Below are 24,188 nucleotides of genomic sequence, written 5' to 3'. Positions count from 1 at the left end.
TCAAATAGTGCAATGCTTTGGACAAGGTATGAAAACATTAGATATTTCACGAAAACGTAAGCGTGATCATCGTACTGTGAAGAGATTTGAGGCTGATTCAGAGCACAGACAGGTTCGTGCAGGTAAAGGCAGAATGAGGAAGGTTTCTGCCAGACAAATTCATCAGATTAAGAGAGCAGCTACTAAAATGCCATTACAAAGTAGCAAACAGGTTTTTGAAGCTGCTGGTGCCTCTGGAGTCCCGCGAACATCAAGGTGTAGGATCCTCCAGAGGCTTGCAGTTGTGCATAAACCTACTATTCGGCCACTCCTAACTAATGCTCACAAGCAGAAATGGTTGCAGTGGGCCCAGACATACATGAAGACTCATTTTCAAACAGTCTTGTTTACTGATGAGTGTTGAGCATCTTTGGATGGTTAGATAGATGGAGTAGTGGATGGAACATGTCCCAACAAGGCTGCGACCACAACAAGGAGGTGGCGTTTTTGGCCGGAATCATAGGGAGAGAGCTGGTTGGCCCCTTTAGGATCCCTGAAGGTATTAAAATGACCTCGGCAAAGTATGTCGAGTTTTTGACTGACCACTTTCTTTCATGGTACAAAAAGAAGAACTGTGCCTTCCGTAGCAAAATCATCTTCATGCATGACAATGCACCATCTCATGCTGCAAATAATACCTCTGTGTCATTGGCTGCTATCTGCATAAAAGATGAGAAACTCATGGTGTGGCCACCATCCTCCCCTGACCTCAACCAGATTGAGAACCTTTGGAGCATCCTCAAGCAAAAGATCTATGAGGGTGGGAGGCAGTTCACATCAAAACAGCAGCTCTGGGAGGCTATTCTGGCATCCTGCAAACAAATTCAAACAGAAACTCTCCAAAAACTCACAAATTCAATGGATGCAAGAATTGTGATAGCGATATCAAAGAAGGGGTCCTATGGTAAGATGTAACTTGCCCAGTTAGGATGTTTTTGATTGAAATAGCCTTTGATTTCAGTAAATATGACCACCTAATGCTACAAATTCAGCAAATGCCCATTTTCAGTTCTTTACAACCTATACAATGTTTTAACTCGGTTGTGCATAATGATGTGAAACAGTGCATTTTCAGTTTTTTATTTTTGAAATAAATACTGTTATCATTAGGAGGTTTGTTCAATAAAATTCAAATTATACCCTAATGGTTGATGACTTAAAAATTATACTGACTGTCATTTGCATTGACTAATTATGAAAACCAGAGAAAGATATGATTTGCATAATAATTTGGAACGCGGTGTATTCACCCTAAATAAATTCAGATGTTATGACACACCATTTGGATATTTTCATTTCTGGGAAAAATTTGGGATTAAACGGGTTAAGTGAAATCAAATTATTATTATTAATTATTGATAATGATCAAACTCATTATTTTCATACTTACATATTTACTTTTCCATGTAAAGCAGGAATTTTTTTAAATATTTAAAAATGTAAACAATTTAAATTCACATTTTATCGCATTAATTCAAATATGAGGCGGGTGTCCCACATGCCTCTTCAGTTATGTAAATTTATCTGCCAGATAAATTTAGCTTTTGCCATGATTTTAAATGTCACAGTCAAGTTATTTGTTAATAATTTATTATTATTTACTTATTTACACCTCCTGTAACAAGTAAGTGGCTTGGATTCCAACTGTTTGTGTGGCGCTGTATGTTTTTGCGGAACTCGCCTGCTTTATAAAGTGAAACCGAAAGCAGTCAAGTCAGATGACTAGACGCCATTTCGGATGATTTGAAATCAACGATTTCTTCACCTTACGGTAAGTTCGTTAAAACTTTCACAGCAGTAATTTCAAGGTCTTTGCGTCTAAACAGACCGTATGTCGAACTCAAACACGTCAAAGTTGTTTATCTTCTGATGATAAGAGCGGCACGCGCGGTTAATAGTAGCCTACTTCCAACTCAAGCATATTTTCTGTGTCAGTTATCCTAATCCTAATCAAACACACTTTAAGTTAGTTTAATATTAGACATTCGTTTGACATTATAGGAAATGCTCGTTAATATTTCAATATCACATACTCACGCCAAACCAAATTGGAAATCAGTGGTTGACGAAGCACACAAATCATGTAGGGCCTACTTGAGTAAAAGTTCAGACATTCGTTTTTTTTTTTTTTTTTTTTACAGACATTCATTTTTAGGGTATCATATTTTTTTTGCTGGGACATCATTTTTTGAATAGTCAAGTAGCCAAAACAAGCTAAAACCAGCCTACTTCCAGCTTAAACCAAGACCAGCCAACCAGCCTAAGATGGTTTTATCAGTTTTTTTTTTCAGCAGGCACTAGTCAAAAAGAAAGATTAATAAATGTAGATAGTAGCCTATTTACAAATGAGTAATGTCAATTTATTCTAATTTCATTCAACTAAAAGACTGCTTGATCTAAAGACATGTAACCAACCGTAAAACAGCCGGAATAGTATTCTTGGCTTGTTTTAGGAGTACACGTTTAGTACTTTTTATACAGGCCCAGTAATTCCTTTAAATCTATTTACCTTTTGAATAAGGTGACTTTCAATCCATACAAACAAACAAGTCATGCATTAAGTATCATGATGTACAAAACACAATATTTTAAAACATATTAATCATGTTTGGTATTAATGGTTACAAACAAAATAGTTCTCTGTTCAAACGGTATGAACTAGAGGTCGACCGATATTGAATTTTAACGATATCTAGGCTGGACCACACCAGCTGATACGATTAATCAAATTAACCATTTTTTGAAATTGATACTAATGGAAACTAAAATAGTGGTCTACTATTTAAAATAAGGGACTGAACCATATTTTGTAAGAAAATGTATTAATAGTAGTTATATAATATTGAGAATTAAAGTTAGTTCATAGCTCATTAATGTTAACAAAAGCAACTTAAACATTTAAAAATATATGTAAAGGCTGAAATAAACACATTAGCCAGGAAAAATATGTCTATCCTACAGCTTTTATCAATCTTAGTTAGTTCTACAATTAGACTCAATTATAAAGTGTTACCATTTCATATAAACATTCAAGCTAAAGATTTAAAGATCTTTAAACATCTACACAAAAGCCATAGTATTGAAATTACATCATATTTGTATCATATTATTCTATTCTATTATTCTATTCTAGAACTCTTGATGAATATTTAATCAAAATAACAATATATTTTAGTCACAAACCAAACAAAAGCCCAGCGCTGCGTCCATATCTCGTATGAATTATCACACACACCGGACATGTTACATTCAGTCCAAACGGTGCCAACATTGGCTGCATCCGAAATCGCATACTTCCATACTATTTAGTAGGCAAAAAGCAGTAGGCGAAGAAAAAGTATGCATGAAATCTCAAACACCACAAAAGAGTAGGCGAGATTTACCAGGATGAAGCACTATTTCTCGCGAGATTCAGGCGTACATATACCTAAGTATCGTTCGAATATGCCTACTTATCTACTATATAGTAGGCGAAATGGGTACGTGAGAAGAGTAACCACCAAAGAGTAAGCGAGAGATCCCCGGATGCCTACTGCGCCCCGCCCAGATTTCGAAGTGCCGACCGAGGGATACTTTTCTACTTTTCTATCCCAGAAGCCCACGGGAGGTCAATAGCCTACGTCATCATCGAACGTGATGGAGAACAGCAACAAGGGTGTTTTCAAAAGTGAGTAACCTTACGCTGTTCCTTGTGTCACAATCGCGTAGAACAAACTGTTAAATCGCTTTGTATATTTGTATATATAGTATATTTGTGACTGTTCTGTAAAAACATGTTTTATATGTATAGCAAACAGGGGAGATCCAGTAAACACACGTATATCTCCAAAGTGAATGTACATAAACCATATACATCTTAAAGACCATTGTTAAATGTCTACAGTATTTAATATGTGACAGGAAAAAGTTCGCAAACAATTGCAGATGAGCACGTAACAGACATCTGAGTGTTGTGTGCTGTTGCAGTAGAATTCACTGTTGTCAACACTGTTTACTTTATATGAATGGAATGTAAATAAACGCATGTACATAGTAACTAAACATAACTGATCTTTTTTATTAATATAAATAAATAGAGGAGCATTTGTGTTGGATAAAATGCGAGTGTAAATGCAGTGTTGAGCACATGAATCACAGAGGTGACTTGACACTTTTCTGGATGTTACAGGGACAGGACGTGATGGACGGCAGAGACAGGTGAAGGTGGACACGGTGGTCAGCTGCTTCATCAGAATAAAGCTGCAGAATTGGCACAGCTGTTGATGGCAGTTTTTATTTACAGGCTGTGAACACATGATTGTTAGAACAATTACTTTGAATAAAGCTTTGTTTTATGTGTCTTTGACTTGTATTTATTTAACATCAAGGTTACTTTTATCAGGGATGTGATTTTTCCGGATTAATCCGGAATTCCGGATTTTTCGACCTGAAAATGTGACCTATGTCACGTATTTGCGACCGTTCGCAAATGGCGGATGTCGAAGTATGATTCCGGAACGCAAGATGCGTCCATGCGGACCGTGAAAGCTTTTGACATAATAATAATAAAAAAAAATGCCGAACGCTATTTCTAATAAATACATTTATATCAAGCACACTAGGGTCAGCGTTTGGGTGCAATCTTCCGTGCAGTGAGGAGAGAAAAGATCGGCAGACAGATGTAGCTTTCAGTGAGTGAAAAACGTTGATGGAAAATGCATTATTTTGGGGTTACGTCGCAAAATATTGTAAATATATCTTTTTATACTGTATTTTTATACATATTTATATTTTAAACCACGACGGTGAGCCAATGGATATCACACAAGCAACGTGAAAACTGCATTAAAGTGAAAGTAAAAACAGCGCTTTCAGCATCTAATGTGCACATTCTCTAAGAGACAATGATAGACGAATATACTTAATATGCTGATATTAATTTACTTCCCTAATATTTCTCTTCTGCAAAATAAAAAGAAACGTATTTTGTGTAGGCTAAGGGTTTTTGAAAGTCAGTTCTTGAAATAAAGCTCTTCATATTTATTGATGACTGTAGTGTTATTAGGGGTTAAGAAAGACTAATTATTTCAGGTGGTCTTAAAAGTGGGGACTAAAAGGCAAGAATTGCGATGGAACTTTATAAGGTTATCCATTGAATAAATATGAGCGCTGCGCGTTTCAAAGTCAGCTGCGGCGCTGCTTTGTGTATCATTCTGATAGCGCCTCCTGCTGGAAGAGAATGATCTGACATTTTTTATCAGCTCGAACGTCTACTGTTGTCAAAAAGACCAATGTAAACAAATCAGTCCATGGTTTTAAGCACCAAACACGTAGAGTTGTAAATGTTATCTGATGGATCGACAAGATCATGTGTTATACAAATTTAAACAATTAAGGCAATAAAATATATGTTAATTAATATAATACTTGATTGACAATAATTGTTTAAATTAATATAAGAATTGATACTTTTGACTCTTGAAGGCTGGAATGTGAATTTTATAATTTAAGAAATCTTTTTTGTTTTGGGAAATCTGCATCTCAATTGTAAATCATGCTTTTTACAGTCATTTTAATAATTTATTTATTAATTAAATTTTGTTCAGGTCTTTAAAAAAGTATTTAAATGTGTAGAATTTAAGATTAAATATGCTGCAGATACCCTGGTCTCGCGAAAAAAAAAACAAAACATAAATAGTTTTTTATATATAATGGTCTGGACCTCGAGCCGTTTTAGTTGAAGACCCCTGGATTAGATGATCAATTTTGAGTGATTTTCTAATATGGCAGGATGTTTAAGCTGCATTAACATTAACTAACTTATTTGCTAGCTATTAGGGATGCTCATTTCGGTTAATTTTCCCAACCGACAACCGCTAATCATTATCCGGGGGGTGGGGTGGGGGGTCTTAGTATATTTTCCTGCTTTTTTGTCCTTAGCCAATCACATGCCTGTTTTATTTATTCTTTTACAAATTTATTCGTGTTTCTTGTTGTCAGTTAATAAAATATAGCATTAATTCATTACTTGACTGAGAATTGCATATGGCGTATTAAAAAATGCATGTAATTCATTTTACTAAAAATATAATTAATTAGTGGAAAGCATTTATCAGTATTATTGTTCATAAGCGTTGGTGTTGTCTAGCAATGCATTCCGAGGTCATCTTTAATTTCTAAGTAATACTTAATTCTTTCGAGTGTAAAATCAAAAGTCTTCTCCAAAGACGTGATCTTCCAGCAGCTGATTGACGTCTCCTTTGTGCAGATATTACAAACATTGCAAACAAGGAGGGCAACGTACTAGGTAGGGTTGTCGTGATGCCATTGGGTGTTCTGTGCACCCGTCGCCTTTATTTTATTTTATTATCACTGCAGAACTTATAAGTACATACAACCACAGGAAAAGGCTGTTTTATCAGTAAAAAATAATGACAGAAAAAAACTGTAAAGGGTTTGCGTACATGTGATTCTCTACACGTGAAAAAAAGATTAAATATCTTTAAATTATCGTAATATTCATTTAATCATAATGCATTAAAATTGCATGTGTTGTTTTTTGTTATTTATAATCCTCGGGGATGAAACAAGAGAAATCCCACAATAAAAAGAGGAAAACAAAGGAGATTTCAAGCCAGTTTTGGGTGTGGATAAACAATTTTGCACATAAATAAATTAAAAACATATTAAAGTGGTTACGATTTTAGGTTTTCGTAATAAAAAATAACATCTTTAAGGATTAACCTGGGTTATAGCCTAAAAACGTACTAAAAACATAAAGGTATCTGTTTCTTCTGGAAGACCACAAAATGAGAAATTTGATCAACATCATAATATATACAAATAGATAATATATACAAATAGATGAATTAAACCTGTCGCTCATATCTTTTAAATTGTTGATCTTGTTTTAATGTCGTAGTCAGATCACATGATAGCGCCATCATGGCGGATCGCATTCATACTCAACGAGATTTGGCTGTAGAGTAGGTACTCTTTTAGCGCTTGTTAAGTACCTACTTATTGAAATTAAGTACCTACTCATTAAGTATGCGATTTCGGATGCAGCCATTATCAAGCTGCAGACTCGGAGCCTGCTGCATCGACAGTCCCGCATTCTCAGACCCCTCGTTTTTCGAGACAGCGCCTCCTGCTGTTCGGAAGATCGTATAACACCCTTATCCAAATGCCATTGAAAACATTAGAATGCAATATTACGGTCTCTTTTTATTTAAAGTTATCCAAATAAATATTTGCGTTCCCTGCTTAATGCATGTGCCAAAAAAAAAAAAAAAACATTGTATTCTCAAACTAACTAATTATCCAGTATTTATTTTTTGAGCGTGGGTGTAATTGAAAGGAAATTACTGATGCAACCGATACAAATACAAATTGAACTATCATCTGAAAAATATTATGTGACATTATATTGCTACAATGTTTTAGTTTGTTTTTGTACAATGTTTCAAATTCCATTTTTTTCTTTCAGCTCAACATATAATGGTCTAATTAACATTATACCATGCTAACATTACAAAACCTGTTTTTTTTATATTTTGAATGTGAAGCAAAACTCAAATAACAGACAAAACACCAATAGTGAACAATTCTGTACTTTATTTAACGATCACCTTAATCACTGTCATCTTGCTGTAAACAGGACAAAGTAAAGAAAAAAGGAAGAAAGAATTGTGTTAGTGACTTTATTTTCGTCTTCAATTGCATTAAAAAAAAAACTCCTCATTTATAAGTTGCTTTGGATAAAAGCATCTGCTAAATGAATAAATGTAAAATGTAATGTAAATGCATAAGGTAAAATAATTACTTTCTGGGAGGCAAATGTTGCTTCTTTTCTCATTCTTTTTGCAATCACCCGGTCAAATTCCTCAACTTCACTAAAATAAAAGATGAATGCCATTGTCAAAAATATTGTGTAATAATAATATTTTTTTTGCAAATGCAAATTACAAGCATACCTAGGGTGATAAGTAGGGCCACGAAGGAACACCTCCTCAGCCGCCTGCCAGGATAATGCCTGCAGCTCACATAGGCCATGAATGATGGCCTGTCCATATAAATAAATACATTAATTAATTAATGTATAAAACATTTCATATATGGCAATAATAGAAACAATCCAATTGACAAACATGTGCGGGCCTACCTCAGGAAAAAGAAAACTACAAAAGAACTCCACTTCATTTGTGAAGTTTAGTTGAGTTTTACAATTTATTCAAATTTTTTACAATGGCTTGTCTACAAAAAGTCCAAGGTTAAAGGCTAACGTTAGCTATCAAAATATTTTCGGGGGAAAAAGGCGAAAAAACATACATTAACGGCTCTAATTTTGTTACAAACTATCATTACAAATATTAAATAGACTGTTCATATGTTGGTGTATCGATGAGCTATAAAGTAGTTTGATTAAAAAAGAAATCATTGAATAAAATTGACGATACTCACCGTGTTTCGGTTCTTCACGTGTTTATCCATGTGTTTATCCGATCCAATTTGAAAGGTGGCGCTGTCTCGAAAAACGAGGGGTCTGAGAATGCGGGACTCTGGGTGCGGGACTGTAGATGCAGCAGGCTCCGAGTCTGCAGCTTCATACTACTCAACGGTGGTCTAAAACTGTTTATTTAATCACCAAACGGACATAAGTTTACTTCAAGAATAATCAAAAAGTGGCATAGTTGAGTTTGAAGTTCGGTGTTTGAAACAACAGAGCAAACGGAAAGAGAAAGCGCATCTATATTATTGCTCTCTAAGCCACAGAAAGCAAAAATTTTTACTAAAAATTGCACAATACGCACAATCTTCCAGGCCAGGGTGAAGTCATTGTATTCATTGTAAAACTTTGTGATGGCTCTTTGTGATGCAGCAGGATTTCTGTTAACTGAATGAACACAGTTTGCTTTCTCACGTCAGTAGCTTTAAATATGCAACTTGCTGACTAACAAATGCATTAGTGTGGCTAATGTTCGTGTCCTCTCAGCCTTGATAGCAAACATACTCCTATCCTTTCTCTACTAATGCATCCAGTCAACAAAGTAATTACCAAGTAATAATATTAAAACAAGCACTATAGATCGTTGTCAATGTTTTAAGGCCGCATCTGAGGTGTTCTGCTCTGTTCATCCTACCTAAAATTAAAAGCTGCTCTGGACAAAATATTTAGCACTGCCTTTTATGCTTAACTTAAAAAAAATCATATGTGATAAATAAATGTGATAAAGCATTACATTTTCATTTCTCATACAATAATTCCAAGCGGAAAATGACTTTTTAGAATTAGAAGGTTCCATCTGCATTTGACCTGTTCCTAAAATCCCCATTTTAAAACATTTTTGATATTGTACATTTAGAATACATTTAGAGTATACAGGGGAATGTGCCACTGACTAATATAAACACGTTTGATTGGTCATTGATTGGCTACAATGTTCAATGCTGTTGAACGCGTAATACTCCTGAGATAAGAGTGAAAAAATCCAAAATGCGTCCAAAATCGCATACTCTAATGGGTGGGTACTTATTTCCTACTATATGTACGAGGAAATTTTGCCATTTTGGATGCAGCCAGACTTACTGTGTTACCAAGGTTAAAATTTTAACATTATCAGCCACTTTTGTCACTGTGTCTTCTCAATTCTGATTACCAGCTAGAACTGAAACACAATTGTATAAAAAATTTCAGTGTATGTTCTCTGTTCCCACATACAGGCCTGAAATAAAAAAATCTATGTCATCTATGAAGAAGAGAAGCATAAAAAAACAGCCTGTAAAATGAGTGTGTATGAGGAGAAAGAGCAGGAGGCTTCTGCTGAAACTCAGAAAGCAGCATCTCCAGGATTCAGCTGTGTGTCTATGAAGAGTAACAACTCTATGCATTTGCCCCCTGGTCTCAGTGATGTTGACACTCAGAGGGAAGCATCTCAAGGATTCAGCTGTGTGTCTATGAAGAGTAACAACTCCATGCATCTTCCCCCTGGTCTCCATGATTTTAACACTCAGAGAGCAGCATCTTCAGGATACAGCTGTGTGTCTATGAAAAGTAACAACTCCATGCATCTGCCCCCTGGTCTCCATGATTTGAACACTCAGAGAGCAGCATCTTCAGGATACAGCTGTGTGTCTATGAAAAGTAACAACTCCATGCATCTTCCCCCTGGTCTCCATGATTTTTACACTCAGAGAGCAGCATCTTCAGGATTCAGCGATGTGTCTATGAAGAGTAACAACTCCATGCATCTGCCCCCTGGTCTCCATGATTTTAACACTCAGAGAGCAGCATCTTCAGGATACAGCTGTGTGTCTATGAAAAGTAACAACTCCATGCATCTGCCCCCTGGTCTCCATGATTTTTACACTCAGAGAGCAGCATCTCCAGGATACAGCTGTGTGTCTATGAAAAGTAACAACTCCATGCATCTGCCCCCTGGTCTCCATGATTTTTACACTCAGAGAGCAGCATCTTCAGGATTCAGCGATGTGTCTATGAAGAGTAACAACTCCATGCATCTGCCCCCTGGTCTCCATGATTTTAACACTCAGAGAGCAGCATCTTCAGGATACAGCTGTGTGTCTATGAAAAGTAACAACTCCATGCATCTGCCCCCTGGTCTCCATGATTTTTACACTCAGAGAGCAGCATCTTCAGGATTCAGCGATGTGTCTATGAAGAGTAACAACTCCATGCATCTGCCCCCTGGTCTCCATGATTTTAACACTCAGAGAGCAGCATCTTCAGGATACAGCTGTGTGTCTATGAAAAGTAACAACTCCATGCATCTGCCCCCTGGTCTCCATGATTTTTACACTCAGAGAGCAGCATCTCCAGGATTCAACTGTGTTCAACCGTCTATAAAGAGTAACAACTCCATGCATCTGCCCCCTGGTCTCAGTGATGGACCTGCTGTAACCTTTGACCCTGTGTGAGTATCATGACATTGGATGTAAATTTTTTAAACATGATGCTGCACTCACTGAGGTTCATTGCTTTGTAAATAACTAGTTAGTAGTAGACTGTTTTATTTAGCCTCTTTCTGTAGTTAAAACATGATTACATTATGCATGACACGTTTCAGTAAGTTACATTTTTAACATGCCTTCTGATGTTCATTTATGTTTATTTTGTGCTGTAACTAGCAGTAAAGCGGGGGAGATGCGTTCAGGTGCGCTGCATCTTTCTGCTTGAACAGAAATGTGGATATAGCAATTTGCATATGTATATAAATAGCAAATATTGTTTGGAATTTGTGATTAAATTGACAGAATTTGAAAGCAGAGACCTTGTTCATATCAAACTAACTAAGCTCATAAGTTATTGTGATTACTGGACGGGAGGCATGCTATAAATAATGTTTAGTGATGTTAAGTAATATTTACTATGTTCGTAAAACTATTACCCTCATCTGGGCCTGAATCTTTGGATGGTGATCCCTCAGGTGCTGTAACATTTTAGATGTGTTCGCTGCTTTAGCCATCACTATTTTTATCTGCATGTTTCACATATTAGTTACCCTTCTTCAACCACTCATGAATAAATTTTTAGCCAAAAATGCTTTCAAATAGCTTAATTTGCATCTTCAGTGCAAATTTGGGATATTGAGTTGTTCCAACATGTTTTCATTTTGAGAGTTTCATGTGTGCTTTTCCTAGACAATCACCAGGGAACTCAGCTAGTAACAGCCTCACTGAGCATCCGGACTGGAGACACAGCACATGCGTGGCAAAAATATTTAATCTCAGTCTGAAAGACTAATTTTCATGTATTTTTTTTCTTAACCACAGCTTAAAAAGACAAGTTCACACCCGTGTTTATGTTAATTTGTTGCAGCAGACCGATAATTTGCAGAAAAACAATATTTCTCTCTTCTTTCCAGTACTATCAGCAAGAAGAGAAAGAGAGCAGTTTCTCCACTACAGCCACCTGATCTCAGTGATGAAACAGCGCCCATTGATCCTGTGTGAGTATATTCATATAGAATGAGACTTTGAACAAAAGAACACAGATTGTACAAAAAAATAAAAACAGAAATATGTAGGTATTTATTTTATTTCTGCATTAAAATTCTTTAGACAGTAAAAAATAAACAGACATTCTGTTTTTGTTTGTTTTTGTCTGTTCTGCTTAATATCTTTTCAGTAGTGGGAGAGCTGACCAGATCAGATATGTGTCCCATCAGACCCTCACATTCTCCTATTGTCAGAACCACATCAGTCATCATGACACAGAAGCAGATCTGCAGCTCGGTTCTCACCAACCAGTGCATGATGATTTACAGAGAATCAAAGACCAGCACAAATTCAGCATGAAGAACAAGTATGAGAGCTTATTTGAGGGAATTAAATTACAAGAGAATCAAACCCTCCTGAACAGGATTTACACACAGCTGTACATCATAGAGGGAGAGAGTGAAGGGGTGAATGAAGAACATGAGGTGCTACAAATGGAGAAAAGTTACAGGACACTCCAAGACACTCCAATCAACTGCAATGACATCTTTAATCCTTTATCTGAACCAGGATGTGAGGAAATTAACAGAGAGAAGAAGGAACAAATAAAGACTGTTCTTACTAAAGGCATCGCTGGAATTGGAAAAACTGTCTCTGTGCAGAAGTTCATTCTGGATTGGGCCGAGGGAAAAGCCAATCAGGATGTAGATTTCATGTTTGTGCTTCAGTTTCGAGAGCTGAATTTGATTAAGGATCATCAGTACAGTCTTCACAGACTTCTGCTTGACTTTCATCCTGAACTCCAATATTTGAACTCAAATATTTACGATGAATGTAAAGTTGTGTTCATCTTTGATGGTCTGGATGAAAGCAGAATTACACTGATGTTTTCAGACATTGAGAAAGTTTCTGATGTGAATAAGGATTCACCAGTGAGTGTGTTGATGTCAAACCTCATGAAAGGAGATCTGCTTCCCTCTGCTCTCATCTGGATCACCACCAGACCAGCAGCAGCCAATCAGATTCCCTCTAAATACATCAACCGTGTGACAGAAATTCAGGGATTCAATGACCCTCAGAAAGAGGAATATTTCAGGAAGAGAATCAGTGATGAGCATCAAGCCAGCAGAATCATCTCACACATCAGAAGAGCAAGAAGTCTCCACATCATGTGCCACATACCCGTCTTCTGCTGGATCTCAGCCACTGTCCTTCAAAACATCCTGAAACTAGATCTCAATGTAGAAATCCCTCAAACTCTGACAGAAATGTACATCTACTTCCTGCTCAATCAAACAAAAATTAGAAACCAGAAGTATGAAGAGAGATGTCCAGAGGGACCGCTGCAGTCCAACAGAGATGTGATTGTGAAACTTGCTGAACTTGCTTTCAATCAGCTGATGAAGGGCAATGTGATGTTCTATGAGGAGGACTTGAGAGAAAGCGGCATAGACGTCACCAATGCCTCAGTGTATTCTGGGATTTGCACTGAGATCTTTAGAGAGGAATCTGTGATTTATCACAGGAAGGTTTACAGTTTTGTACATCTGAGCTTTCAAGAGTTTTTTGCAGCACTGTATGTGTTTTTCTGCTATTTACACAAGAACAGTGAGGTTCTGAAAATGTTCCTGACAGAAAAGTCCAGAACTCAATGTGAGAATATTACTCTGGATGTGTTTCTGAAGGGAGCAGTGAATAAAGCATTGAACAGTGAAAATGGACACCTGGATCTTTTCCTTCGATTTCTTCATGGCATCTCACTGGAGTGCAATCAGAGACTCTTACAGGATGTACTGATACACACAGAGGACAACCCAGAGAGCATCAAGAACATAATTCACAACCTCAAGCGGGGTCAAAAATCCAATGTCAGTCCTGAAAGATGGATGAATCTGACACACTGCCTAATGGAAATGAAGGATCATTCTGTAGTTAAAGAAATGCAGGCATTTTTAAACTCTAAAACAAAAAGAAAAAATCTTACTCTTGCACAATGTTCAACTTTGGCAAACATGATCCTGATGTCAGAGGAGGTGTTGGATGAGTTAGACTTCAATAAGTACAACATCAAATCAAAAGAGGGCAGAAGGAGACTGGTACCTGCTGTGAGGAACTGCAGAAAAGCTGTGTGAGTGTGAAAATCAATAATATTGCAATATGAACACAATTTTTAAGTTGTGATAAAGGTTTCATGATAATTTTCTGGGTTGCGTGTCCACAAGCATAAAACATCATAGACTTAAGTTAGGGGTGTGCTAGTCAGCATCACAATTGCCCCACTGCAGTGGTAAGCCAAAACACAGGTTTGTGCCAAAACACAGTTCCCTTCCAGAGGGAACTCTATGCTGCGTCCTGGTGGACACTATGGGAACTGCCTTCAGCGTGACCTGGTTCTGAAACAAGCTATAGAACAACGACAGTGAACTTGACACTGGCCGGCGCCAGCCTATGACATCATCAACGGGCGCCTGCTAGTATAAAAGCAGGTGCCTGAGAGCACATTACCATCTTTTTGTCTTCAGAGTCCTCCGTTCTAAGCGAGTGAGTACAGCGATGCCTAGAGAAAAACTGTTTAGGAAGTGTGCGGATCCGTGTCAGAGAAATCTGACACCTGATGACGCACACGACCTCTGTGTGGTGTGTTTAGGTGAAGAGCACGCGCGCTCTGCCCTAGAAGCAGCGGAGTGCGTTGATTGTGAGAGTTTCACCCTGAAGAAACTCCGTTCTCGTTTGGCTCTTTTCTCGAGGGAATTGAGACATCCGTCCGCCCCACGCGGCTCGGGTCCCGCGGCTGCTGAGGCTGCCCGGCGGCTGAGATCGTGGGGATCACAGGTGGAGCTGGCTGACGAGTTTGAGAGAGGGGTTAATCTCTCGCGCCCGTCAGCCGGAGACGAGGACGCGCTGCTAGCGGAAGATGTGTTGTCTCTCACATCTTCCGGTCATGCAGCGAGTGCTCTTTTGGCTTCAAGCCAGGGCGAGCAGGAGGCTGAAATGGAACAAAATGAATTCTCTGAGTCCATGCAGCCGGCCTGCCCCGCATATGATGAGTTGATGTCTGCCCCGCATATGATGAGTTGAAATACTCCTGTGAGCCTCCCATTCCTTCCGGATCTACATAAAGAGATCGAGAAGGCATGGGACAGGCCATATTCAGCCCGCATTCACAGGCATCAGCATGTGAATTATGCTGATGTCGAGGGAATGCTGGAGCGCGGATATGTATCGATGCCTCTCGTTGAGCAGACGTTTGCGAACTATCTCTCAGCGGGAGGGACATCGACCCTGAAGGCTCCGACCCTGCCATCCAAGCCATTGAAGGAAACATCTAGGCCAGGGGTGCCCACACTTTTTCGGCTTGTGAGCTACTTATAAAATGACGAAGTCAAAATGATCTACCTACTATAAAAAAAACATATATTTATTTATGAATATATTGTGAATTCTTTATATGTTGGTGTAGCTTGCTTAACTACATGAACCCATATTGCACAATACAACTACATACAAGCACATTTTTTTGTAATTACTTTACTCTGATGACTTGCACTGAATGGAATCAGCCACTTGGCGCCGCTGTATGCACGTTCATGCGCGGTGATTCGTGTCATAAAAGGACAGATGTCAGACTGGCTGCCTTGTACGTCAATCAAGTGACAAAATTAATAGTGAGGACGGATGATTGGCTGACTACATTGGCTGATCGTCTACTTTATTTGACGTCTAATTAATGCCGTGCGATCTACCCACACCACCTTTGCGATCGACCGGTAGATCGCGATCGACGTATTGGGCACCCCTGATCTAGGCTGAACGGCAGGGCATATGCGGCAGCGGGTCAGGCTGGTGCTGCTCTGCACACGGTGGCAGTGTTGCAGGCGTACCAGGCTGATCTGCTAAAAGATCTGGACCGAGGTCTGGGGCTTTCCCCGGAGGAGGTGGCTGAGCTGCGCCGCACCACAGACCTCTCTCTGAGGGCCACCAAGCAGACAGCGACCGCGGTGGGCAGGTCCATGTCGGCGATGGTGGCCACGGAGAGACATCTGTGGGTGAACCTGGCAGACATCGGGGAGAAAGAGAAACGCTTTCTCCTCGATGCGCCGGTTTCGCCATCTGAGCTGTTCGGCACATCCGTCGAGGCGGTGGTCGAGAAGTTCAGAGAGGCGAAGGCACGCTCGGCGGCTTTTAAATCATGCATTCCTCGCCGGTCCACGCCCCCACCTGAACACCGGGGAAAACCAGGCCCGTCCTGGTCCAGGGGCCAGAGACGAGGCCAGGTTACCAGTGTGGCCACTCGGGGCCCTCCTCCCGGGAGGAGTCGGTCCCAGAGGAGGCGTGATGCGCGGCAGAGGAGAGGGGATCTAAGGGAGACGATCCAGCGCCGGCGTGGCGGCAGGCCTGGGTCGGGTACCTAGAGTCTCCTCTCTGGTTCCCCTCACGTCCGTTCGGCTACCTGCCCCTTCTTTCCCCTCGCCAAAGACTCTGGGGCTGGGCCGATGATAAGATTGATACTCAATCTGATGGCCCAGTATGTGAAAAATAAAGGAAAGCTTTAATAAAACATTCAATGTGTATGTGTATGTTTTCTTTGTCTACCAGCTCCGCTTGGGTGATTGTTATTGCAGTTTTCGAGCTCTTCCTGAGTTCTACTGCCACCAAGTGTCGAGTGTAGCCAGGTCTCCTCTTGTTTAAGAGAAAAAGACAACAGTGTGTAGAGACCTCCACTCGTAGAGACCCCCTTTTGGGCTAAAGCGTTGTCAGGTTTAAAACCTCCGCTAGAGTAAGCTTGGTATAGACATGATCCAACATACATATACATATGGGAATATGTAATAAAAACCCTCTTGAGCGTTGTTAAGCTGCTTCAAGCGAGAAAAAAAAAAAAAAAAAAAAAAAGAATCTCTGCTGAAGCCTCCGCTCGCTCAAACCCTGCTAAGAGTAATACTCTTTTTGCATGAGTGTAGTCAGGTCCCTTCCCTGTGTATATCCATATACACACATGTGAGACCTCCACAACTAGGAGTTTGGGTGTTAGGGTGAAACAGAGCGTCGCCAAGGCTCCCTCTCTGAGAGAGAGAGGTTTTACTAAAGCCTCCGCTCTCTTTAAAAAGCCCCGCTTTTAAAGGTTGTATCAGCGATTTCTAGACTAAAACATAAAGTGTCGATTTCAGCTTACCTTTCATCACGATCCGCTCGCTGCCTGCCCCATAAATTGTCTGTGAAAAAAACGCGTCTCTCTGGTCAGCCTAGGGTCCGAGATATGCCAAAAAAAACAATCGGCGCTATCAACACACCACAGATAACCAAACAGTGTTCCAACCAATCAGCGTCAGGGGTTTGGTGTTGTGGACTTTCCTACTGGTGCAGGGATGTGAGGGAGGCGGAGCGAAAGTCCACAACACCAAATTCCTGACGCTGATTGGTTGGAACACTGTTTGTTTTTGTGTGGAAAGGTTGGTAGTACCGATTGTTTTTTGGCATATCTCGGACCCTAGGCTGACCAGAGAGACGCGGTTTTTTCACAGACAATTTATGGGGCAGGCAGCGAGCGGTTCCTGAAGAAAGGTAAGCTGAAATTGACACTTATGTTTTAGGCTAGAAATCGCTGATACAACCTTTAAGTAGAAATCTTACACATTTGGCTGTTAGGCCCCATTCTGGGCCTCGCTAAATTAATTTCTGGTATGGTGCTAAAAACCCAATCTGCCAGAATTGAGTGTAGCAGGCTTTTTCCTTAAAGGATGTTTTAAAAAGCCTCCTCTCTGTGAAGTCCTACTTAGGTGTGGACTCACATAAAGATAATACTTCTTAGCGTTGAATGTGGCCAGGTCATTCTTTTAGACCTCCATTCATGAGAGCTTTTATTGGTTTGAGTGTCGCCAGGCTCCCTCTGTTTGAGGTATTTCTGTTAAGCCTCCACTCTCCAAAAATACAGGCTGAAACACAATAATGCAGCTCTACTTTTCAGTATATGAGCCCTTTCGTGGACCTGTCACTTCAAGCGTTGAGTGTAGTTAGGCCTCCCTTCCTCGAGAGGGTGTTCATACCAAGGCCTCCACTCGATAGAGCTTCCTCAGCTGAGCGTCATCAGGCTTGTTGCGCTCGAGAGAGTCTGTAACTACTAAAAGCCTCCTCTCGCTGAAAGCTCCGCTTCCAGGTTGTGCTATCGCCCGGGAATAATATTGGTGTCTTCCTCGCTACGCTTAGAGCACCTCCTCAAATCCACGTTAGTGGTGATTACTCACGCAAGTCGTTTTGAGCATTCCCTAAAATCCACGTGAGTGGTAAGTGCACTACTTAGGCACTTCACTAAAATCCATACTTAAGGTAAGTTCCCTCCCGTAAAGGCAGGGTCCTTTCTAAAATCCTATACGGTGTGGGCCACGCAGGGGAATCCTCCGTGCCCATCTTCAAGTTGGTTCCAAAACCCTTAAGTTTTTTCAACTCCTTTGATAAGCACAGTGTAATAGGTCTCCTCTCTGTCACAGCCACAGTACTGAGACCTTCACTCTCACAGTTATAGCAGCTGGCAGGCCCTGGGGTGCCTCGCTGACTATTTTTGGGGGGAGTGCTGTCTTCCACTCACCAAAAAACTAGTGTTGCAGGCTTCTCTCTCTAGAGATGCAGTCTCGGAGCCTCCACAACACAGAGCTATGAGATAAATGCTATTTTGCATTGTTAGCTCTACTGTGAGTATTTGCCATTTCTTTGAGCGTCGAGTGTAGTCAGGCCTCCCCTCGCTTAGAGCGTTTCACTTTGAGGCCTCCACTCTGAAGAGCTTCCCTAAGGAGAGCGTCGTAGGCCTCCTCTCGCTTTAGAGAGTCTTTCTGCTGAAGCCTCCCCTCTCCAGAAGCTCCGCTTTCAGGCTTTGCTATCGCCTAGAGACTGCAGTCTGGTGATCCGCTCGCTATGCTCTGGGCACCTACTTAAGGCGAGACACGGCAGGCAAAAACATCGTTTTTTTTTTATTGGTCAATTTTGAGATTTTTGGATATTTGTCTTCAATAACATGTCTTCTTTTAGACTTGTGGTGAAAAAAAGTCCGAAATACACATTTAGGTCTTCATTTTACTGCACTTTGTCTGTTTGCGTCTGTAGATTTCTCATAAATTCAACAAAAGTTGGCGTTCTAAATCAACATGCTGCTCCGCGATCTCTGTCTGTACCCAGTCATCACATACACTGCTGGAAAGCTCTCTCTCTTCTGTTCAATGCTGTCGGATCCAAATATGGTTATTTCCTTTTTATCAGCAACCAATCGTGAAAGTAAAAGAGGGGATTTAACTCTAAATGCGCAATCTCATTGGCTGAAGATAATTTCTGACAACGTGATTCGTTCAGAATCGTCACATGGTATGCTTTGACGCTTCCTTGTTTGGTTTAGCTTTCCGCGGTATCTTTTGAGTGAATGAATGAAAATAACTTCGCGTCAATCATCGAAAAGAGTACAGCAGTTGTCACTTGCAAGGGGGAAAATGAAAATTAGTAATGGATTACATGGTGAAATGCCCTCGGGAAGCGCATCTGAACGTGAGCTGTCGATGGGAACCCAGGGTGGTTTAGATATAAGCCAATCTATAAATAAAGTGCACTCTACACAACAGTGGCTGCTTGTTCATGTATTTGTGGTTCTCTGTGGTTAGTTGAAGGTCTTATTTGGCAATGTTGTTTTATTCAGTTTACATTGTTATAAATAATTACTTGGCCAGTTGTTTTGCTTGTTAGCAATGTTTTCATATAAAAATGTGTGGAATTTTTACAATATAAATTTTTAAAGCCCATTTTCTCAAAATGACTTTTCTCTCATACTCCAAGTCCGAAATCTCCACTTCAGTAGCACCTATATACACCAAACTTTCCAGTCTTGTACCTAGTTATATTATGAAGACTATTACAGAGGGATTTGTAAATATATTATTCCTAGCCTGATTTATATAACATTTTATTCCAAAAAACATGGCGAAAATAAATTTTTTAAGGCTATTGACAGTATATTCTAATTTACAGGATAACAAAAGTGGATATCCATAAATCCCTCTGTAAATTTTTTCCCATCTAATATGTGAACACAATGAAAAAAGAATTTTGAACCTGGCTTTATCCAATTCTGAGATTTCGTTTTTTAAAATATAGGCAAATTAGCGCATATTTACTTAGATAATGCCTAATTTGCATATTTAAACATAAAATTACAAAACCTTGTAATACATTTTTTCTCATCTTAATGTAGGTAATCAACTGGGAAAGTTTCATGGTGATATCTGCTAGTTAAAAATTTTACCCTATTCACCTGTAGTGTCTCGCCTTAAGACCACATTTGTGGTGTTTGCTCACGCAAGTCCTTGAGCATTCCCTAAAATCCACATGAGTGTTAAATGCGTTTATGCATTTTTCTCAAATCCACATTGGTGGTAAAGGTCTCCCCCGACTAGCGGGTCCTCTTCTAAATCCTTTACGGTGTGGGTCGCGCAGGTAAACCTCCGTTCCCATTTTTTGAGTTGGTCTTGTACAAAACCTTTTAGTTTTTCCAACTCCAATCCAGATAGCGCTGCTAGCAGGATTGAGTGTCGACGCCTCTTCCGGCCTCCACTCTCCAGAAGAGCTCCACGAAGGTAATTCTGTCGCACAGGCTATTCAGCCTCGCGGATTACCTCCAGGGTTAGAGTGTAGATAGGTCATGAGACCTCCACTCTCAGAGTTCTTCTTTGCTAAGCACGGAAGTGTGTCAGGCTTCCTCTCTTGAAAGCCTCCACTCTCCAGACTCCACTCAGGTAGTACTGTCGCATAGGCTATTCAGCCTCGATGAACACCTGTAGTGTTGAAGTGTAGTAGGTCATGGGACCTCCACTCTTAGAGTCCTTCTACTGTTCGCAGAATATTGCCACCAGACTCCACTTAGGTACTGTCACATAGGCTACTCAGCCTCGCTGATTACCATCAGTGTTGAAGTGTAGTTAGGTCATCAAACCTCCACTCTTAGAGTCCTTCTGCTGCTCGCAGAATATTGCCACCAGACTCCACTTAGGTACTGTCGCATAGGCTACTCAGCCTCGCTGATTACCATCAGTGTTGAAGTGTAGATAGGTCATGAGACCTCCACTCTCAGAGTTCTTCTTTGCTAAGCACGGAAGTGTGTCAGGCTTCCTCTCTTGAAAGCCTCCACTCTCCAGACTCCACTCAGGTAGTACTGTCGCATAGGCTATTCAGCCTCGATGAACACCTGTAGTGTTGAAGTGTAGTAGGTCATGGGACCTCCACTCTTAGAGTCCTTCTACTGTTCGCAGAATATTGCCACCAGACTCCACTTAGGTACTGTCACATAGGCTACTCAGCCTCGCTGATTACCATCAGTGTTGAAGTGTAGTTAGGTCATCAAACCTCCACTCTTAGAGTCCTTCTGCTGCTCGCAGAATATTGCCACCAGACTCCACTTAGGTACTGTCGCATAGGCTACTCAGCCTCGCTGATTACCATCAGTGTTGAAGTGTAGTTAGGTCATCAGACCTCCACTTTTAGAGTCTTCCTTCTATGAAGTGTTGTTATGCTTCTTCTCAGAAGCCTCCACTCTCTAGACTCACTTAGAGTCCTTCGTTGCCTCCAGAGATTCACTAGAAGTAGGCAGTCCGACTGCACAGGCTATTCAGCCTCGCGGACTACCTCTAGTATTGGGTGTAGATAGGTCACAGACCTCCATCCTTAGAGTCGTCCTCTGCTGGGTGCAGAGTGGTACCAGGCTTCCTCTTACCAAAGCCGCCACTTTGCAGAAACTCCACTCAGGTAGTTCTGCTGTACAGGCTATTCAGCCTCACTGACTACCCTCAGTGTTGAAGTGTAGATGGGTCACGAGACCCCCACTCTTAGAGTTTTCCTTTGCAAGACACAGAGTGCTTTTTTGACTTCCCTTGAAGCAGTCACTCCTCTGAACTCCTTGTAGGTAGTTCTGCTGCACAGGTTATTCAGCCTCACTGACTACCTCCTGGTTTGAGTGTAGAGGTGTCACGGCACCTCCATTCTTAGAGTTGCCCTCTGGAAGGTGCAGAGTGTTGCCAGGCTTCCTTCATTGAAGCCTCCACTCCTCAGAAAATCTCTTCTTAGACAGGTCTGCTGCAGAGGCTATTCAGCCTCACAGACCACCGTCAGCGTCAAGTGTAGTTAGGTCATGAGACCTCCACTCTGAAGATTCCCTCTGAGCAGTAGCTCCACTCGGGTAGTTTTTGTTGCACAGGCTATTCAGCCTCACTGAATACCCCCAGTGTCGAGTATAGCACCTATACCTGTCAGCACTGAATGTTGTCAGGTCCCTAGAGCAGACATTCGCTCTGCTGAGACCTCCATTCCCTAAAACTCCGCCCATTATGAAGACAGGGCGTTTATGAGCTCCATCACTTAGAGAGCTAAGTGTAGTAGGCTTCCTCTAGGCCTCCACGCTTGAGAGTTACGTGCACAGGTAGCCGAGCTAGCCGTGGCAGGTCACTGGGCCCCAGCGACTCTCACTGAAGCAGGGGTGATGTTCCTTCTTGACTCCTCATTCAGTCAGTTTGATCACTTATCCCTCGGCATGGCAGCGTTGGTATAAACGTTCCCATAGTGTCCACCAGGACGCAGCGCAGAGTTCCCTCCGGAAGGGAACGTCTAGGTTACGTATGTAACCCCTGTTCCCTGAGGACAGGGAACGAGACGCTGCGTCTCAGGGCCATGCCTCGGGCCCTGCACATACCTCCGTCCGACAAAAAGATGGTAATGTGCTCTCAGGCACCTGCTTTTATACTAGCAGGTGCCCGTTGATGATGTCATAGGCTGGCGCCGGCCAGTGTCAAGTTCACTGTCGTTGTTCTATAGCTTGTTTCAGAACCAGGTCACGCTGAAGGCAGTTCCCATAGTGTCCACCAGGACGCAGCGTCTCGTTCCCTGTCCTCAGGGAACAGGGGTTACATACGTAACCTAGACGTTTTGCACATATTCATTTTTAATGTAGATATACAGCCAAATGTTTCATCACAACAATGGAAAAATTTTAAATGAAGCAGAATAAGAGAGGTGTGTGGGCCCATAAATTGAAATTAAGTCATACACAGCTTTGTGTTCTGTTTTAAGGGCTGGTGACTCAAATTTCCAATAATTTAACAATATTCCATGAGGTATTCCACTGGAACATCTTTTTTCTTTTCCCAAATCCTTACTGTCTCACCCAGGGGTCTGTTCTTCGTACCTCGCTTACTAAGTTAGCTGGATTTGTTTGTTTACGATTTTGCGTGATCTTGGATCGCTCGGTTCTCCAAAGCTCATCCGGGACTTGCTGTCATAGCAACAGGTGCGCAAGCTTAAACCTGCTCTGGAGCAGGTTTGTTTCATGTAAACAGGATTTAGGCTGCGCTCCTGGCGGGTTATGATTGGTTGAAATGGCGAAGTCACATCTGATTGGTTAAAGAGCACGACTGACGCGGACTGACTCACGTGGGAAAAGAAAAGTATCTTGCAAGAAAGTGTATATATATTAGTGGTGGGCCGTTATCGGCGTTAACGTGCTGCGTTAACGTGAAACTCTTATCGCGCGATAAAAAAAATATCGCCGTTAATCTATTCTCAAATTTGGGTTGGGAGCTGGGTCTAAACTACGCAAGCTATGATGACTTTCACCTTGATAGTTTAACGCGGATGTATACCGAAGACTATAGAATATGGTCGCGCGTTTAAGTCTCCTCCGCCAAAACACAGACGGGATCACGTCGTCCTTCATTCATAAAAAACGAATCTACTATAGCGCGAAATGCCACGTAAATTCGTCGTTTTTTGGATTCATAAATCAAATGTTGGTCTGTCACTTAATTCAAATCGCGATATGGACTAGTGTATGTGAAAACTGAAATGCAAAAAGACCGTTTTAATATGAATCCGGTATGTTCCGTTTGCCTAGCTGTATTTATGAATGGTGGAGACGCGCTTTTACTACACGCATACTGAAACACACGTGACGCTCCCGGTAATTTTTGCGTTTTCATCTCACATGAACGGATAAACTCAATCTCCCAAACTGCTGTGAGTGTCACTTTTACCGTTTCATTTTTATGAAAACTAGCATCATATCATACTGTATGACACAGAAACTTCACGGCAACCTGTCAAAATAAAAGTATGGTGTAACATGTAATGGGTTGGGTAGGTGTTGACGTTAAAAAAAACACAATCTAATAGGTAGAAAAAATAATTTCATTGTT

At 40.8% G+C, this 24,188-nt stretch overlaps 1 protein-coding gene across 3 annotated transcripts in view; it reads left to right on the top strand.

Annotated features, from left to right (window-relative positions):
- Positions 1-24,188, top strand: part of LOC141337723 (uncharacterized) — a 176,882-nt gene that overhangs the window by 118,915 nt on the left and 33,779 nt on the right. Inside the window, exons 1-3 of one of the 3 annotated variants that reach the window (XM_073843387.1) lie at positions 9,757-10,952; positions 11,904-11,987; positions 12,170-14,104. The exons of 1 other annotated variant lie outside the window; for it this stretch is intronic. In XM_073843387.1, coding sequence (XP_073699488.1) covers positions 9,805-10,952; positions 11,904-11,987; positions 12,170-14,104 — 3,167 coding nt within the window. In that variant the 5' untranslated portion in view covers positions 9,757-9,804. Of the gene's footprint in view, positions 1-9,756; positions 10,953-11,903; positions 11,988-12,166; positions 14,105-24,188 lie in introns of those variants that run through there. One more of the 3 variants, XM_073843386.1, reaches the window with a different exon arrangement.

The sequence above is a fragment of the Garra rufa genome, chromosome 1 (assembly GCF_049309525.1).
Source record: "Garra rufa chromosome 1, GarRuf1.0, whole genome shotgun sequence".
NCBI classification, from domain to species: domain Eukaryota; kingdom Metazoa; phylum Chordata; class Actinopteri; order Cypriniformes; family Cyprinidae; genus Garra; species Garra rufa.
Note: the sequence above shows the minus strand (reverse complement) of the source record. Positions and strands in the feature narration are given on the sequence as shown.